General features: G+C 40.7%; 1 protein-coding gene across 1 annotated transcript in view; it reads right to left on the reverse strand.

Moving 5' to 3' along the window:
• Window positions 1-19,954, reverse strand: part of jarid2b (jumonji and AT-rich interaction domain containing 2b) — a 149,929-nt gene that overhangs the window by 57,329 nt on the left and 72,646 nt on the right. The window contains exons 2-3 of the mRNA XM_055219622.2: window positions 11,410-11,545; window positions 3,377-3,500 (exon numbers count right to left, since the gene is read on the reverse strand). Of these exons, the coding sequence (XP_055075597.2) occupies window positions 3,377-3,500; window positions 11,410-11,545 (260 nt within the window). The remainder of the gene's footprint in view (window positions 1-3,376; window positions 3,501-11,409; window positions 11,546-19,954) is intronic.

Raw genomic sequence — 19,954 nt, forward strand, 5'->3', positions numbered from 1 at the left:
TTGCTGCTACCATTGCATCTGCTGCTCTCTAACCCTCAGTGCTTATTTAAATCTTTTCCCTCTCAGTTTTTCCTCTTTTAGCATCTTTTTGTATTGTTCCATCTCCCAGTGTAAAGCTGTTTTAACAGGCTGGACCTCTGCTTAACAATTATAACAGGGTATTAAATGACAGGTAGACCCGGGGCAGGTGCTACACGCCAATCACTGCCCGTGCACATGCAATAACACAGAAGGTCCTGGTGAATCTGTCTGAATGGTTTTTTCATGAGGGGGTTAAAACGGACATCTGCTGGGGTCTGGCCACTGCGGTGCGATGTTTGTGGTAGGCACCGGGCAGTGTCGTCTTTGATGCAGCGTCTGTGCTCGGAGATGTTTTGTTCCCCTGAAGCCGGTGGTGGGATTAATTCAGATGAAGAAAAGCCTCTTCAGCGGGCCCACGCAATTGCGCCTGTGAGGGGGTTTATGGAAAGCCATGAAAGTTGTGTCATTAAACACAGCGAGCCTGATGAATAGGTGTTCACTAATGCCGCCCCATCTTCGTGAATACTGTGGGATTGAGTGTGACCATACATGCAGATCAAAGTCAAATCCCTGCATAAGAGGGACTTAAAAATAAGTAACACACATCTAAGAGATTGATTCAGACGCTGGATCGTGTATGGATTAGGACTTCAATAACACATTAGGATTGGTCCAAAACCCGATGAGCTGACTATGAGTTGTCCACTGCCTGTCCACCCGGAAGTTAGCTGGCAAAAAGGCAAACAAACAAAGACGACACGCTTATTGCTTTATGGAGCGATTACAACGGGTAAAAAAGCTTTCTAGAACCAATAAAAAAAGTCCAATGACAATGTTTTTCCCCGTCATGGACCTGTATGTTAAATCACTGCGCCATCACTCTCCTGCTGCTCTGTACTGCACGCTCCAGCTTATGTTAGCAAGACGACCAACATACAGTACAACATACAGTAAGTGCTGCCTTTTGTTGTATAAGTGTCGTCTTAAGTTTTTTAAGGCGGAGTAATAAATAGTGTATTTGCATTTTCCGCGAGAATATACGTTTTGCCAAGACACATTTATGTGGCCAATCGAACCGTTCAGAGAAAACACATGAAGTGACCAGGTGTAAAAAGGCTCTTAGAAGACAGCATAATTCTGGTGGCCCACACTTCATACCAGCCTTCATATTGGGAGGATGTCAGCACTTTACGTTTAGAAACAGAAATAGTGTGTTTGGGAAACGGCTAACACGGCTCACTACCCAGCAAAAATGATGGAGATAGACGATACCGCAATGCGTTATGGGATGCTGAGAGTTTTATGCAAGCTTGCAGCTTACTGCTCTATATATTTTCTTATTATGGATATTAAGCAGACAGAAAATATACTGCAGTGAGGCGGCAGTGCGTAGGCTGTAATGTATACACGCCCCTTATCAGGTCTGTTCTCACTTCCATTCATCTTAATCATTGAATGAATAAACAGCCCCATTTATTTTGAGTACACACCCCAGTGCCCAGTGTAGGGCAGAGACACAATCTGAAGAAGTTCAGCATTATAGTTTTACCTATAGCAACACTGAATGTTTTCGCTTTTAAAATTGTGTGCATACTTTCTTTTATAATAAGTACCTTTGACGATTGCAGTCCTTCTTGGAATATATATTGTGTGTTTTAGGAAATATTTTGTGATGCTTTTATAGCTTTAACATTCTTTTTAAAGCTTAAAAGCTGCAGTCCCCATTCGTTATAACTGCATGATAAAGAGTGGCCAGCTATATTCTTCAAAGAGTCTCATTTTTCACAGAAGAAAGCCACACCGGGCTGAAACAAGATGAAGGCGAGTAAACTAATTTTACAGGTGAACTTTCCTTTAATCATCCAAGCCCTTAACATCCAATAAATATCAGATGAAACGCAGTCAAACCCAACAAGGTCAAATGAATTATAATGCCGGTCTATGGTGAACCCTAAAAACGGATCACATCTAAGTGGCTATCTTTACATGCACAACATTTTGTAAATCCGACTGAATTTAATCCGATTGAAGGTTACGACAGTACAGTTTACATGCACCCTAAACATTGCAATCTGATTAAAATGTTCGCTTGCATGTACATTGTATATAATCCGAACCAAACAAGAGCACAGCCAGGGTTGCCAGATTCGCATATCAAAAGCATCCCATTGCACAATCAAGCTATTCACAGCTCGAATGCCAATAACTAATGAACAAAATCCTTACATCTTTAACCCGCAGAAGAAAAAAACTTGTGGAAACAGTTTAAACAGTAGCCCAAATCTAAACTTGAAAAAAGCAGAGGACTTGGCAACGCAACACTGCGCACAGCATCTCTTGTGGAGTTCAAGCTTTATCTCTGGATAAATGTACAAAGTCAAATCTGAGTTGGAGAAAGTTGATTTCAGAAGTTTTCAGATATATGCAATGAAAACAGTTTTCGAAAGGCACGACTCTATTTTATTGTTTAAAGTAGCCTAAACATGAATGCTGCAGAATGTACAGCGTGTGACCCCATTACCTTAATAATGCGTGTTGCTATTGCCTTGCTATTGCATGTTTTTGTCATGTGATACATAAACAATAGGAAAATATAAGACGTGAAGGTATGTTTGCATGCAATTGAGAAATACTACGATTCATGTGTTTACATGCATACTTTATTTCCTGATGATCGGATTAGAGATCTACATGACCCCTTTTAATATGATCAAAATATGCATCAGACCTTAATCGTATTGGTTAAGGTGTTTACATAAAGGCTTTTCAATACGATTGAGCCATCAATCTGATTACAAATGGATTATTTGGTTACATGTAAACATACCTTTGTTTATGATTTTGTTACTGAAAAAGATCCACTTCTTATTTTTTACAACACTTCCCAAATCTCGAACGCACAGCTGGAAAAAAATTAGCTTTTGCTCCGAGCAAACACCTCTTTTTTCTTCAAAGCATTCACAATTAGACTGCAAAACCTTGCTAAATTAAATGCAGAAGAGTTGATTATGTACTGTACCGTTAATAACTGTCATGACTTAAAATTATTAATTAAAAAATGTTTCAGAAAGTGACTCATTAAACAGCAACCACAACCACATTTATCTACGAGAATTAACAAGGCTCATACTGTAGATACTGTAGTGTCATTTTCTGCTAAACAAAGCCAGAAACGGAGGAAGCTAAAAAACAAATAGCTGACATCTCCAATACCGACACTCACGACTGACTGCCTCCAAATAATGCCATCCTTTCTCATACACACTTTTCCAGCTAGCATAAAAGTGCTACCTCAGCTCAAGTTATCCAGCCAGGAGGGAGAGAGCGAGAGAGAGATAGAGAGGAGGTCACATACCTCTTTTTGGCCGGGTAGTCCTCAGAGTACTCGCTGCCTCCATTTGTGGCTCCAGAATGTGAACCGGCCTCCTTACGTCCTCCTTTAGACCCACATCCATTCAGCTGGCCATTTGACAAGGAAGCTGTACAGACAAAGAGAGAAGCAACAGAACTGAAAATGAGTAAAAGTATCCAGATGTAATGTGTGTCAAGAATTATATTTAGTGCGAAATATCATCACGTTGAACTGTAATGGATCACTCAAGCTATCTCATGGCAATTCGTACATATTTTACGACGTGGCTAATTCGTATTAAAGGCGGGGTACATGATCTCTGTAAGCCAATGTTGACATTTGAAATTACCTAAACAAACACGCCCATACCCCAATATCTTCTTTTGATAGACCCGCCCAACACATATGCAACCCAGGCAACAATGTCCCTTACTGCTGATTGGCTACAAGTGTGTTTTGGTACTCGGCCCGACTACCTTTTCCAAAATGTTTTTCAAAAACATGCACTGCGCCTTTTATTCGTATTAATTTGCACGACCACATTCATACTTTTTTACGATTTGCTATTGCCCTGTAACGTTGGTGTTTGGGGTGAGGTTACATTATAGTTGATATTTATGATAATTGTACGTTTTTGTATGACTCACTTTGTATGAAATCTAACGAATTAACCACCTTGTAAAACACGTACAAATTCTCGTGAGATTAGTCTGCATCACTTTCCTCAAACGCACTGACTGTGTACAAAACTCATCAATTTGAAAAGCTCTGTGAATACCTCTGATGTAAGCGGGAAATGTGACGCTCCTTACCATGTTTGAAAGATTTACTCACAATGCAATGCTAACAGGAGTTAACTTACAGGCTGAGTCCAAGCGGGAGGAATTATGATAATGTTGGTCTTGGCTACGTCAACAGACCCAGGAAGTAAACTGTTGTCTACAATCCATGTGTTTGTTGTAGTCCAAGAAAAGAGATTTACGTTGGAGATGATAACTCGCGTCATCGTTTACTTTGGGGTAGCGATGTCACGAGAACCGATACTTCGGTACCAAGTCGATACCAAATTTTTTTTAAACATGACGGTACTTGTTTTCTCTGGCACCAGAGGTACCAAGGTTGCAAAACTCTTCCTGTACTGATGGGGGCAGCATATACGCGTGTGTGTGTTTTTTTTTAGGGTATAATTGTTCTTTTTTAAACACTGTGGTACAGACTTTAGTACCGAGTAGCGTGTACTTTTTGTGGTATTGGTACCGACTACTAGATGTTTGGTACCGTGACATCCCTACTTTGGGGTTTGTACCCTTTGCATATCATTAACGTACTAATACACACTTACACAAAAAAGAAAATCTAAAATCGTGAATCAGACAATAGGTGCTCATTAACTATCTAACCTCATCACACTGAATGTGATATTTCAGAGCTTATTTTAGTGCACAATAACATTTTTATATGGGTTTTTTTGGACAAAAAAATTCACTGGAGCAAAACAATACAAGCTATACAGTTGTGTCTGGAATTTATTTTTCACTTCAATTGTTAATTAATATAATTGTTGTTCTCGACTTCAAGCCACAAATAAATGTCATAGTGGTACAAAGTTGCTCTGTGAACTTTCTGCAGAGTTGATGAAACTTTTACCACTGCCTTTATACCCAACAAAATATCTGTACACTACAAAAACCTTTCAATTTAGGTCAACTCTCACCGCATCACTAGCACTTCATAATAAACAACATACTTCCATCCCATTCATTTATGTATTTTATTACTTTTGTAGCCCTAACTTAAAAACGATGTTATCTGCAACGTTTGTATTAACTTTTGGCAGGCTACATAAACAACAAGGGAGAAAATGAATGGTGGATGTGGTCGATATCAACAGCAGCTTCAGTTAAAATTAGTAGCAGTTCCAAAGACAAGAAACAAAGAAGAAAAGGAAAACAAGCCTGAACAGTCAGCGCTGAGATGGAGATGGCTAAACCGCAGTGTGTCATACTGAGTCTTTACACGCACTACAGGTCTGCGGTAGGTTCGCCCTCCCTTTTCATCTTCTGTGCATGCATTTAAAGAGATAGTTCACACCAAAAAAATAAACATTACCATTAAGCTGTTTATAAACTGTTATGTGTAGCACAACAGTACAGTTAAAATAAATCCCCACCTATGGAGAATAACTGCAATGACTTTAAAAAAAGGCCAAGAAAGCAGGTCATGCAACTTGTGTACTTTGCGAGGAAGAGATCAAAATAATATTCAATGATTGACTCAGTATGATTAATTCACCACCCTACTGAAAAATCCAGCAAAGACCAGCATAAGCTGGTAGCTGGTTTTAGCTGGTTTAGGGTGGCAGAAGCTGGTCAAGCTAGTGGGTCAACTGGCCGTCCATCCTGACTAGCTAAGTCCAGCTAGACCAGCTTAAAAAGTGACCAAAACACAGCTAGGCCATCATAAAACCAGAAATACCAGCTAAAACCAAGCTGGGAGACCAGCTAAAACCAGCTCATCAGCTTATGCTGGTCTTAGCTGGATTTTTCAGTAAGGCATGGCACAGGTTTAAAGTCACAGACTTATGAAACATGATGACAGCAAACCTGCCATGGACACACCAAATTTACTGTGCACATAACTTTTACAGTACATTTCAACCTTAATTTCAAGGAAATATATGTTTGAAAAATTAGTTTCAATCCGTTTTTCGAATTTTGGCGTGTCCTTCACATTAAAGGCACAATATGTAGTATTTTCACCACTAGAGGTCGCCATTTCGCAATAACAAAGGTGAAGCTGAGGTGGTTTTCACCATCCAAAGACGTATGTAATTCACTTATGTTTACGGATGAGGTTATGAATGAATGTTTTTACCTGTACGTTTGATCATATTATTCATGTCATCGTAATCAATTAAGGGCCGTTCACATTATAATGATAACTATAACGTTAACTGTAACAATAACTATATTAACGTCACCATCCCCAAATGATAACGATACGTTTATGCTAATTCGCTCACGCGCACGGCACTCGCGCAAATGACTTGCCTTTAATATAGCATATTTCTTGTAATAAAAACTTTTGCAATTATTTAACTTTAAATGTCACTGAATATGTAATGGTGCTTTTACATTGCATAGTACCCCACGGTTTGGTTTAGTTTGGGTCAGCTTACTTTTGGGAGCTTTTCCATTGGGTGCAGTACGTAGTACCTGATACTTTTTTCGTACCACCTCGGTTGGGTTTCCAAGCGACCCGAGCTGATACCAAATGTGACGCGAAAACACTGTAGATCACTGATTGATCTGAGAAAAATCGTCACGTCATTGCTATAATGTAAAAGATTAGCTTTACCTCAGTCCTAGCTTGCGCTCTAGCAAACATGTTGTCATCTGTGCTCTGCTATAAGTTCCCAAACTCCCTTTTAGCGATGAAAAACATCCACATGTTGAGAATCAGGGACACCAAACCAGTTTTATTTCCAAACTTGCAGTTTGTGGCGAAACATTCACGATGAGCACGTCAGCATTATATGCTTAAACGCAACTTTAATGAGGCTCAGCGGAGTGGGTCAACTACTGACGCCACGAGTGTTTGAACAGAAACCGTCATGTGAGACAGAGGTAACGTTAGTGATAAACGCGATCAGCAAACATCTATTTGTGGTGGAAATAAATAAATGGGAATTTACAACGACGCTCTCAGTTGTATGATGTCACAGCAGTAGGCAGCGCAAATATAACGACACGCCTATTTACGTAGTCAATTTCACAGCAACTGCATCAGCGCTGGATACCTCAGGTAATTTTTTATGAGCTTCACTGTCATTTCAAGTGCGCGTGCACTTGAAGTTCAAATTGATTTGCTGTCAATGGTTTATCGTTCATCAGGTGGGGAAAAATCACTCAGAAAGTGACCCCAACGATATTGTTCATTGTATCTTTATTGTTAAAGTTGTTGTGTGAACTCCGCTATTCTCTTTAATAAAAAAAAAGATTTTTACATTTTTTTATAGTTATCTTTATAATGTGAACGGCCCTTTATCTACAAGACACAACAGCTGCGTGTTAGATGCTGTATAACCACCACTTCCGCATTTGTCCACTCATGTTGCCATAGTTTTTACAATTGGAAGCTGAGGATAGAGCGGATATTAAGTCACTAAATGAGTAACAATTACGAGGGGACAAGGTACGAGCCTTTATTTAAAACAGGAATTTCTCTGGATTTACAAATCCTTGGAAATTTTGCGATAATGTAAGTACACATCTGCATTAAATATATCACACTGCTTTTGTCCTTTTACGAATGTTTAATATTAACTGGTGTGTGAAGATCATATGCTGAAATTTTGAAGTTTGATGTCAATGTGACATGAGGATTTTTGTGGGAACTATCTTTTAATACATCTGAAGCAAGCAGCTAAGAGTCCAGCCCTGGCTCTTACTGCTAGTTTTCCAAGATCCAGTTAAATCCGTTTACACGGCTCAGCTGATCTAATTTTCGTGTTTCGCAACAATCGTGAAATGAACATCCAGAATCGTCAAACATTTCCAGAGATGTGGCTCGAGCCTCCAAACAGCTGGAGTACCACTTAAGTGGTCGGATATGGGACCAAATTCTGCATTTGACAACACTGAAAATCCAAACTCCAAATAGAAACGGTACCCAAAGTCGCCATCTCATAAACGACTCTCCGAGTGCGAGAACCTTCATCGCCACACGTGGAGCCAAACCCCGAGAGAGCCGGCCGAGCTGAGCTGACGTGGGCGGAGACGGATCAGATGTAAACAGCTTAACGCTGGCTGCTTGCTTTCCTTGCCGTGTTTTACATATGTTGGTCTCACACGAGTGGTTGCGTGAAAGACAGTCGGAGTCTATCGGAGCCAAACATCCCTAAGTCTCCCTCTCAACAGTCTGTCCTTCAGGGCCTCTAATCATATTTATCCTTGTTTAACTAAGCCAATCGCCTCGCTGCGTTCCCCTCCTGGTTTCCAGAGAGAAGGATGGTGTCTGCGTGTGAGCGTGCCATACGGGCTACGATGTGCGACCCATTAGTTAATGTTGAGTAATGACTGGGTCGGAACGAATGGAGAACTGCGGTGAGGGAGCGTCATGTCTCAGACCTGATGCTTGGAGCGTAACTACAGCACATAACACACATCTAGACTAATCACTCTGACATTTTTAATAGAGTGCTGTGCATTCAGCTACACCAGTTCATCATCTCATGATCGGAGTATCCAAGTGAAGCCTTATGCGGTGATGCCAACACCGTCCATAAACAGCTCTTGATGTAGTGTTGTAGCAAAGCATTGTAGGAGGTGTGAATATTTAAATGACATATTCAGATAAATAAAAAAATATGATGAATACAATTATAATTATAAAAAAAAAGAATGGATACAATGGTGCAATAGTGTATAATGGGGCCTGTGTGGCAGGCGCAACTGTGATGGGCAAAACCGGCTGTTTTTGTTCTCATGAGGTTTCTTTAAAACGGATGCCAGTGCCACATTGTTTGGAGCACAAAAGCTAAAACAAGTCTCTTGACGGTCTCCCTTCTGTCTGCTATGCCAGCTGAGCTGGAAAATGATGGGTTTTAGGAGCAGAACAGCCGGGCAGCATCTGTCTAGGTCTGTCATCACATGCGGTTGGTTCATTCAGACGCGTGGAGACTCTCCATCACTGACCAACACAAGATCCTAGTGATGGTGGCATATGTGTGTCTTGGATTTGAGCATTGACCATAAGCGAGCTGCACTTAAGCTGAGATGATCTACTTTTCCCAGCTTCCCACGCTGGAAAATACTTAGTTAAACAGTTGAGATGATGACAAAAGGAAAAGGTCCAAAACTACACGATTATTCCTTTTAGATGGTGCACCAATGGAATGGAAAAGAGTATCGGCAAAACAAAGAACGACACAGAGGAACATGCTTATAAAAAGCTGCAACATGTGCAAAGTGTTGCAATACAGCAAGAAGTTCAAGATGAAAATGCACAAACCAGAGTTTCCCGCAGCACTTTGCAGTTCGGGTAGCCCGCCTAAGCTGGGAAACCCTACCGCCTTAACTAGGTAATTAAAAAAAATAAAATTTCGCTGCACAAAAGGCCGTCAAGTGTATCTCGGAGAATAGTGCGGACGTGCTTCACACCGCGAGCGTGCACGCACACCTCACGGCCGAACTGGAGGATAGCCAGTTGGTAAAACACGTGCCCGTGAGATATTTAAAGTAATTTAAAGTAAGTTAGCTGGTGATTTTGTTGTTTGAGGAACCTGCTACAGTAGCTAGGTTTCACGTGCCTGTTGATTAGATATAATTGTTAAGCGCTCTTGCTCACGTTATTTATGTGCATTATTTACATGCTACAGTAGTTACACTCCTTTAAGATAATGTAATTAATAGTGGGAAATAATCAGTTTTTACAATATTCGCGCTATCTATCATCGTTCGCAAGACGTTTTACAAATCTGCTTCAGTTTTTTTATTAACCCTTTAGTTTTACTTTATCACGCAGCTATTCCCGTTAGAGGTATCTGTTAAAAAACATTTAATTAATTAATAATCTAGTATTGACTTTCTGTCATAGTTTCTTTAAAATTAAGTTTAATTTGAATGTTTTTAATAAAAATATTTTTATTTTCATCATGACGCATAAGCCCCGTCCCTTTGATTGCCACGCCCCCAGCAACAACCACCCACCCAGCCCTACCACCTTAACTAACACATTTTCTGCGGAAAACCCTGCAAACTATAAATGAACAAACTGTACAGCACAGAGAGAGTTCAAATTAGGACGCATCCAACCTGTGTGTATGCGCAGTACCTGAAACGACTTTGAATAAAGGTGTTTTTTGCGCATTTTGAGCATAAGAAAAACAAATGTTATTGTATGGTTAATATCAGGTTTAAATGTTGGTCAGAAATATGTTGTTTAATTGTGATTTAAGCACTTGATTTTAGTGATATCGTATCCCTATTCAAGTAGATAGGACTTTGGTTTAGCATGAGTGAAATAACTGCCCGGAGGCGTTGCAAAGACTTCCCTTCTTTTGGATTAACCCTACATTAAACACTTAGTGAATACAAACGGATTACCACTACTTTCAGGTTGCACTGTTGCGGTACAACAAGAAAACAAGATTAAGGACTATTGAATAGGAGTGCATTATCTGTTTGGTGAGATTATTTAAAGAGTGCATATCTAACCTCCTGCTGTAGTCTCAACAGTATCCCCTCAGCATGATGCTTTCTCAGCATGTTTACATTGGGAGACTGAGGTTGCTGTGTTTAGCTGAAAAGCTAAAACTATAAACAGGTGACAGCCACAACAACAGTTATATTACTGTAAGTATACTATATTGGTATAGCAGATGCCATATCGAACTGGACACTTATGTAAATGAGGCTGAGGTATGAAGTCAGGTTATACAATATGACCTACGTTGTGTGAAACTCAATATAAATTAGCTGGATGATAAAACAAGGGTGTTACATACCTAACGGACCGGGGGTCATATCATCCACCCCTAGCGTCAACCATGACACACGTCTATGAGAACAGCTGACAGACGCTAGCAACTTAAAGGGAATATAGTATCGCTTTATTTTTATTGTTTCTTTTAACCCATTTAAAGATAAAAAGGGTTAGCCCACATCAAGAGAAGTCTTCCCCTTGTCTCCTTCTCCCTGTTAAAACTCATACGTATGAGGTCTTTTCTTTGTTCCGTTTGGAGCCTCTGAGCGCTTTCTTGTGAAAGCTCTGGCTTTCTGATGCCCGTGTGATGTGAAGTCCCAGAGTGCCGAGCTGCGGCGTCAGACACGCTGCTATCATACAACTTCCAAAGCTCTAAAGTAAACCGGATTTATCAGACGATTTTACTCACTGACACATTCACTCAATGAAAAATTCCTGAAGAACTTCCTTTTACCAGACGCGGGGAGATCAAACCAAACTTTTGCATCGTTGGTAACGGACACTGTTTGTGTAAATGGCACTTGTAATGTGGCTGTAAAACCGTGGCTTACCGTTGGAGTTTTTTCCTCCATTACTAAGGTCGTCACAGACCTGGCGCTTCCGTGAACTCTTAAACTCTTTCAGTGAGAGATAAAGAACCTTCCGCACCACCCGCTCCTCCGACCAGGGCATCCCATCATTATCATCCTGCACAAAGAAAGAGAGAAAGAGGGAAGATCAACATAAAGGCATCACCATGCACCATATATAGACAATTATCAAATGCAGCATTGTTAATGAAACTAAATTAGACATCTTGCCAAGACTTGATATGATATTGGTTCTCTCAGCTAGCAATACAATGTTTGCATATACCTCAACAAATTTTGTGATGCAATTTCGATTCAAATTATCAATATTTAGACAGCATCCTGTAGTAGACAGGAAGTTTTCTGTATCTGTCTTTTCACTGCTACCACTGCTTTGTTGTTGTATCACCATCTTACCCATAGACAGACAATATTTTTAGTAAATGAAAAATGCACACTTCAGCAGAAATATGCAGACGGACATTACGTCAACATGAGTGTCAAAAAAAAGAAACTCATAGCGATATTTTACACTAGTTACGTTTCCATTACCATTACAAAAGTGAATTTTAAAATACGACCAATGGACACAACAGCAATTTTTCATAAACTCCCATATATCGCAAAAAAGTTTTTACCCTTGAGTGAAGTGGTTTATCAGGCAATTTGAAAAAGGCATGTTTGCATTTGCAGGTCACATGACGTGTGTAAATGTCACATGATCATTATTTAAATATGGCGCGCTAGACAAAAGAGGTGTTTTCGACTTCATGAGGCGTCACAAGAAACGTCAAGCGAATGACATCAAAATGCTCTGTATGCTTTCGAGTTGCTCTTGCAGTATTCCAATGTCACCCACATGTTGGTCTGTGTGGTTTATAGATTGACTTAAGGGCTCATTACAGTTGTGCGTACATCCTACGGCGCAGCCACAATGGCGTAGGCTACGCGTCGGTTTTCATATATACTTCTGCGTCGTCGTTTGCGTCGACATGCAAAAACACGCGCAGACCACTGGTAGGCAGTATCCTCGCGTGTAACCACAGTAGCAGCTCAACTGCCAAAGAAGCATCAGCGTGCTCAGTTACGAAGAAGAAAAAGCCCCTTGTTGTGTAAGTTTTGAGAAGACCAACAGTGATCGAAGTAAATAGCCAGTGACTTTTGTTGCGGTTTGAGTTAAATCATGACCCAACTTGGCCCATCTCACTGTCGCAAACAGAAATGCAAATGATGCAGTTTTTTTACCTGATGAGAGGGGTCAAGTGGACCAATCACAGTCCTTGCAGTCCGCATACAACTGACGCAGTGTTAACAACTTGGTGAGGTGCACGGTCAGGCTAAGCACAGGCTACGGATAACCTCTGGCATAGACCTTACGCACGACTATAACATGGGCTTTACGCTTAAAATTACGTTTTAGTCGCATAACATTGGTTAATAGAAACAATGTCATGTCGCAATAGTTTTTTGTTAACATTTAGAAACTAACAGTAAAGTTTAGCACAAATCTTTAATGGAAACGTAGCTACTGATGCATCATGAAGCTTTATGAAAAGAAATGATGATTTGGCACACAACAGAAAGACTAAATTAAGACAGCAGGACCTGAAGATATTATTACAAACCTGTGTATATTCTCCTGTGTATTTAACTACTCATTATGCAAATTCATAAAAAAAACATTCACAGGAAAAGGCATAACAAATTATATCAAAAGCATTAAGATTGACAGTTCAAAATGTTATCTCCCTAACACACAATGACTGCATCTTCTCCATCCCAGCAGTCATATTGAAATGGGTACTATACAGTAGATATTCCCGTGCTATGAAGGTGGGGGAAATACAGTAATCGCACCTACAGTACAGTACTGAGGGGAAACACGTCGGCTAGACAGTCAAAGCAGCATCTAGGCAGTGTAACACAATTGCAATGATCCACTGTGAATGGGAACTTTATATTTTTTTACCAGAAAATATTCATGAAAAATTACTGACTATGCAAAACCCAATACCACAAATGCCAGTCTGTTCTGGTCCAAGTCATTACCCTAAATAACAATGATGCTTCCTTAGAAAACACTACTAATTTGCTTCTGAAAGTAACCTCAAGACACACAATGACTTTAAATGTGTTCCTCTAAATCGTTTAATTCATGAGAAAAAAGATTTAAACGTGATAAAATGTGACAAATTTGAAGGAAAGGCCCAATTAAAAGTGTTAGGTTTGAGCGTTGCCATTGTTTCCTGTGGGGTTAAGCTGAAGGCGGGGCCAGGGGAAACAAAAGGCATACGTGTGTGTGAGTAGGTTCCGGTGCGGGGGCTGACACTGACAGGTGAACATCACATCTCCCGGTAGACACATCAACACACAAACACACACACAGATCGAGACGCACTGATGCACTGCAGAAGGCTGACAGCAGCTGATTGGGCTTGTGGTGTGTGAAACCACCAGAGCACCTTGTTAGAGTGCACACACACTTGAACACACCTGCAGGCATGCAAGCACACACACACACATACATATGCACAGACAAAGCTGGGCTCAAAATAGTCTGCATACAAAGCCACAGCTCAACCACATTGCTGCTCTCTCAGGCACCAGAATTAGCAAGTGATACAAAGCGTCACTTTTAGAATGAACTACGTTATTGCTTTAATAAGCCACGGTGGGGTGCTTTGTAAAGAGACTGCAAGAATATCAACGTGTGCGTGTTTATGTGTTTGCGAAGACTCAGAAGACTGGGCTGAAATGCGTGATGCTGTCACTGGATCCCACGAGCAGGATCCAGCAGGCTGCTGGGTAGGCAGCAATTACCCCGCGCTCACATTCACCCCGTGGTCTGGCACTGAGCCAACAATGCTTTCTGAATAGAGTATTACCGGCTTCAAGCACACACACCTCATTTGTCTAAAAAAAACTCGACCACAAGCGCGTTTTGCCTTTAAGTCTGTGTTTTCTTTTTTATTTCCACCCTCCTTCCGTCTGAACTTGGCAAACCGCCACACTTATTTCCTACTCGTGCTACGTATGGTGTTCCTGCTTGGCAAAATGCTGAGTTGGATATCAGTGTTGACGGGGCCACAGAGGTGCAACACGGTTCGCTACTGGGTACGCTACAGTAAAAATAATGGACATTAAATTTCGAAATGGGAAACTATGCCGATTCACAGAGATTGTGTGTAAATACATTATCAGCATTAGACTGTAATCTGAGTTGTCATGGCTGAACATGCGGAAAACAGTCCATTTAACCTTTCCGCTAAACACTGTGTTATCACAACAAACTGATCTTAAAACAGATATTTTCTCAGAAATATAACATTAACAAAAATTATATTACGCTTTATTATATAGCAATTTAACAACAGAGTGTGCTAAACATGATTGAAGAAATTGCTTAACATTTATAAGCACATTTAAAATAATCATGACAGGATATAAACATCTGCCAGGCTTGAAGCTTAATACACTCCATACAGGGACTAGTTGTCAACACAACTGCTTTAAACTCAATTTCATATGTTGTGTTGTGACATTTCTTGGCTTAGACAAGTTTTAAACTATCAACATATTATGTGTAGCTACTAATAATAAACAACAAATCTGGTTTAAATTGCACAAGCATTTAATAGTAGTAACTATAATCCCCATGAGGTTTTTAACTGCCATGTTCTTGCTAAAACAGGTTAAACATGTACGACAAAACTGTGCACAGTCAATATGCAGGCCGTACACTACATATATGGTCCATTTTGCATGTGTACGTAAGGGTCCGTGTACAGTGAGTGTGATGCAATTTTTTGTTATCAGATCCCTGCGGACCGAATTTTTGAAAATGTGGTATTTAGCCAGGGAATGCATTGATTTGTATCGCAATTCGCACCCCTCGAAAGTCAAAAAACAATACTTTGCAAGGCTGTGCGTTCACGTAAAAAACAGACTATACTCCAGACTTTAAAGTCATTATTCAGCAAGATAATAGGCCTGCACTGCACACAAACTTCTGTCAAACAAGATCTGTCACAAAGACAGTTGCTGTGACAATGCTAGGCTCATTCATAGACTAGCTGACTTGGTTGGCAAAGCTTGGGAGACGGAGATCTGGCACAAGCTAAGAGACGCCACTTACCCGCGGCGCACGTATGAACAGCCACCCTGCCTCCCAAAAACCCCCTCTGCCCTGTCCCAGAGGAGCTCAGAGCCTCATTAATGAGTGCCAAAAGCATGCGGGTGTGCAACAGAGCGAGAAGTGTCTCTCATACACACACACACTTCATCACGTAGACGACCCAAGCGGGACTCACAACTCCCAGCATGCTTAGCGCTTCAATGGGGGCACATATGCAATGAGGACGCTTGAACCTCAAGTCTGTATGACACCCACAATGTGACATCAAGATGCATTTAAATAGGCAAATGTAAGCATACCTTTTCTAAAGGTTAAAGAAATTAATATTTAAAGAGCCAACAGATCCTAAACGAACAAAGCATTTGCTTGAAACCACTTCCTGTACAGCCTGAGAAACTTCCCTTTTTAATAGCAATCTTTTCGCAAACATCCCCCCAGACAGCCGTTAGCAGTATTAAGGGTTTTTTTTGAGAGAGGACTACAAGTAAACCTCCTTTAATATCCATCTTCTATTAAAAACCATTGCTAATGAGTTCAGACAACCCACTTGGTCAAATTTTGAAAAGTGGGTTGCACATCCTTAATCTATAAAGAAGTGTGAAAGCTCCTTGTAATTTACCAGAAGGCTGAGGTTTATCCAGAGTAAGCATAAATCCCATAGATGTTGAAAGATGCATGACACAAATAGAAAGAAATAATCTGGAATTATTTTATCGGCACGTAGGAAGTCTATACATCACTAACATGAAATCGTAATGGATTTAATAGAAAGCTGGTGGGGTCGTACAATCTCGTGAGGGGCTTTAAACACTGACAGCCTTTTCGTATAACCAATGCTAAATATAGCAGCAAGGACCTGGATCTCATCAACAAAGAATGTGGGTCACGTGCCAACAGAGATCTCTCGTTTAACATGCAGAAATTTGTTATAACATGAACGACTTGAAAGAGGCAGAGAGTGCATGAGAAACCAAGGCAGCATTTAAAGACAAAAATATTACAAAGCCTCCTTCCTCTCACCACACATGTCCTCCAGATGCTGGGGAACCTTCTGAAGGAGAAAAGGAAACAAGCACACATGACGATATTTGCCCAAGATTTGGGTCAGCAGCACTGCTGTATGTACATCTGCGTTCACGGAGTCTACTTTAAGCTGATTGGTCAGTGACTCAAAGCGAAGCATGGCCAAAGTCAGCAATGACAATGAAAGGGTTTTACACGAGCATAAAAAGTCTACAGCATCATGCAGCTTGAAAATTTGTGCACTTGAAGCGAGAGCCACAGATGAGCTGAAGAGAAACAGAGATGATCCGGTGCACAAGGCCAACCGAGGCACCTCATTACAAACCCCTACATCACTGCACTGGAATGTCCACATAAGACACGAGGGTCCTCAGGGTCCGTTCTTTTAAAAATTACTTCTCTCTCCTGGACTTTAAATCAACTCTTTACCAATAGGGAGCAAGAGCTGCCTCCAGATCAGATGAATGCTTCCACTGGCAGCCCTGGCTGTAAAAATTGGCCCTGCAATGGCCCTTTAAACCACAAACATTAGAGGCTGGATGACGCGATGATGTCTCCAAGCTGTCTATTCTGAAAGCCAGGGACTGACCTTGATTAGGTAGTTTTTTTGTGGACAGGTTGGGTATTATAGCATACCCAGCAGGCTGATTTTAAGGTCACCAGATCCTCCCTTTAAACACCAGAGCCACCATTCCAAATGAGAAGGTGTAACCGGAGACGTGCTTAAATTCCCTCTGCTTCCGACAGGACTTGTATGCGAGTCTCGCTCTCCAGGTGCGTTTGAAGGAGCCCTGCGGGGTGGCAAACCGAGTCTGTGTCTAGGAACAGAAACATGGTCATCATTTCCTCTCCGCTCTGTTAATCAGCTCAGCTTTGGCTCTGTGCCACGGGCAGCTTACAGAAGGACACCAGAGCCGAGCTAGGCACGCTTGAGTGACAAACTGCCAGTGCGAGGCAACGGCCAAAACTTTGCAATTTTAAGAGAGACGCATGTTTCGTTTATAAGAAAATAAATAAATGTCAGGGTGAATTACAGGTTATGGGAGATTTCCGACTACCTTTACGGTTACAGCTGGCCCAATAAAGCGAGGCTTTGTCAACAGAACTCTCTGGACAACAACGGCCCCTAACCGGGCCCCCGCAGTCACTTCTGCTACAGATCAAGAGACAGAAGCTGGCCGGCTTTATGCTGACACATTAACACAACAGATCTCTAACTCCAAGGCCTCCAGAAAAGCAGACAGGATTGCATGAGAGATAGATAGTGAGAGGGAAAGACAAACAAGATGAAATGAAACACACGAGACAGATAATGCATCTAGAGTGAAGAGCTTCTGCGGTGGTGGTTTAGTAGATCACAAAGAAGAACCGATCATAGATGAGATATATTTTAAAGGAACAGTTCGACCAAAAAAGCAAATCCTCTCCACCTTAATGCCCTTCCAAACCTATTGTTGTTATTGCTTTAAAGAAATTTGATTATCAATGACAGTCAATGAGAATTATACAGAAAACCGCAAGTAGTTTATATAGCACACAATTTATGTTAAAGGAATAGTTTACCCAAATACGTTAATTCTCTCGACTACTTTTCTTCAGCTGATCACAAAAATGTTATGTTAAAATTAGACATAACTCATAAGGCACCTAGTCACAAGACATGAAAGAACCAATTAGATGTGAGGTTATCGATGCACCACCACATTTAAACTCAGCAAAATGATCAGTACGTTTCTATGGATATACGTCATCGATCGTTAAATTGGCTCAAAAATTTTAAAATTTTCTCTTACAAATGTATCGCTTCAGAAGACTCATTGGAGTCATTTGGAATACATGCATGATGATGTATTTGCCTTTTGGAGCTTCAACTTATTGGCTCCACATTACTGTGCGTTCACACCAGACGCGGAAGAGGCGGCAAAAAAGCAATATTCGCGCGTAGTTGGACACTTAAACATTTTGAGTTTACTCGCTTCATTTGCGCGTGAAATCTTAGTCATTAGAGACATTCACGTGGAAATTTGCATCATGGGAGGGGCTTCTTCTGCCTCCGCTCGCTTTCTGTAATCACGTCACTACTAGAGCAAGCTCCCGATTGGTTAACGCGGCGCGAACATCAGCCAAAGTTACGATTTTTCAACTTACATGGCAACACTCAATTCTCGTAGAACACGCCACGCCATTCGCTTCCCACGCCACAGCTGTTCTTCGACTAAATGCTTGCTCGCAAGGAAAGCTTTATATCCCAGGTAAATGTTAAACAGCACAGAAAACACAGACAAATTAAGAACAAGTCCAGATGACTTTTCCACACAGGCATGTAAAACCACCTTTAAATCCATCCCAAAGGGCCCAAACCAAGTTAACTTGATCCATTTAAATAGCTCATGATCTTTTAAGACACTTAACATACCGTAGTCTAGCCCTAACCCAGAGGAAGGAGGCATTAAACACACCGACATAATTTTCCACCCTTACGTTGTGGGCAAATTTATGATATTGCGTGCGCGTAAACCGAACTCCTGCATAATTTACATTTGAGGTCGGATGCGTCACACGATTCGAAACAGGATTTGCCTGCTTAGTTTTACCACGAGGCGAATGAGACTGACATGGCCTGGCCCCATTGAGCTCCATTTGATTCAGCAGATATAGGTCACACTCGCACAAACCACACAGGCTGTATGTGGCCCAGTGTACTTAAAGAGTGCAGACACAAAAATGATCGGAAAAGTATGGGGAGCTTCGGGCCGAGAAACTGAAGTGAGAAACACAGCATGTGGTCTCAATCCTATTGGATCAAATCACATAACAGCAACAAAATAAGAGTAGGGCTGCAAAATGATTAATTGCGACTAATCGTTTATAATCAACTAATCGTATATAATTATGTATATGTATATACATTTTTGTATTTATATATAATTTATATTAAATATAATTATAAATACTTTATAAAGTAATATTTTTTTCTTAAAATTATACATGCATTTGTATTTATATACACATAATTATTATAGACAGTAGTACAAACACATGATGTAAACAAAAACTTTTTTTCTGCAAACAAGTAGTCACGATTAATCGTTTTGCAGTCCTAAAGAGAAGATTCATAGTTTTAAAATGACACAAACACAGGTACAAATGCTATTATACTTCAGTCTACAGACGTTCAATTACACAATGCACATGTATGTGAATGATTGGTTAAATTATTGCAAGCATTGAATTGACCACATTGAAACTTCTGCATCTCATTTTCTCATGTGGTCACCGGAGGGAGTAAAAGTGTGTGTGTGTAATGACATTTGGAGAGAACGCCCTGTGGAGTCAATCCATGAAACCGGAGAGATCCGGCCGGCGCCG

The sequence above is a fragment of the Misgurnus anguillicaudatus genome, chromosome 20 (assembly GCF_027580225.2).
Source record: "Misgurnus anguillicaudatus chromosome 20, ASM2758022v2, whole genome shotgun sequence".
Taxonomy (NCBI): domain Eukaryota; kingdom Metazoa; phylum Chordata; class Actinopteri; order Cypriniformes; family Cobitidae; genus Misgurnus; species Misgurnus anguillicaudatus.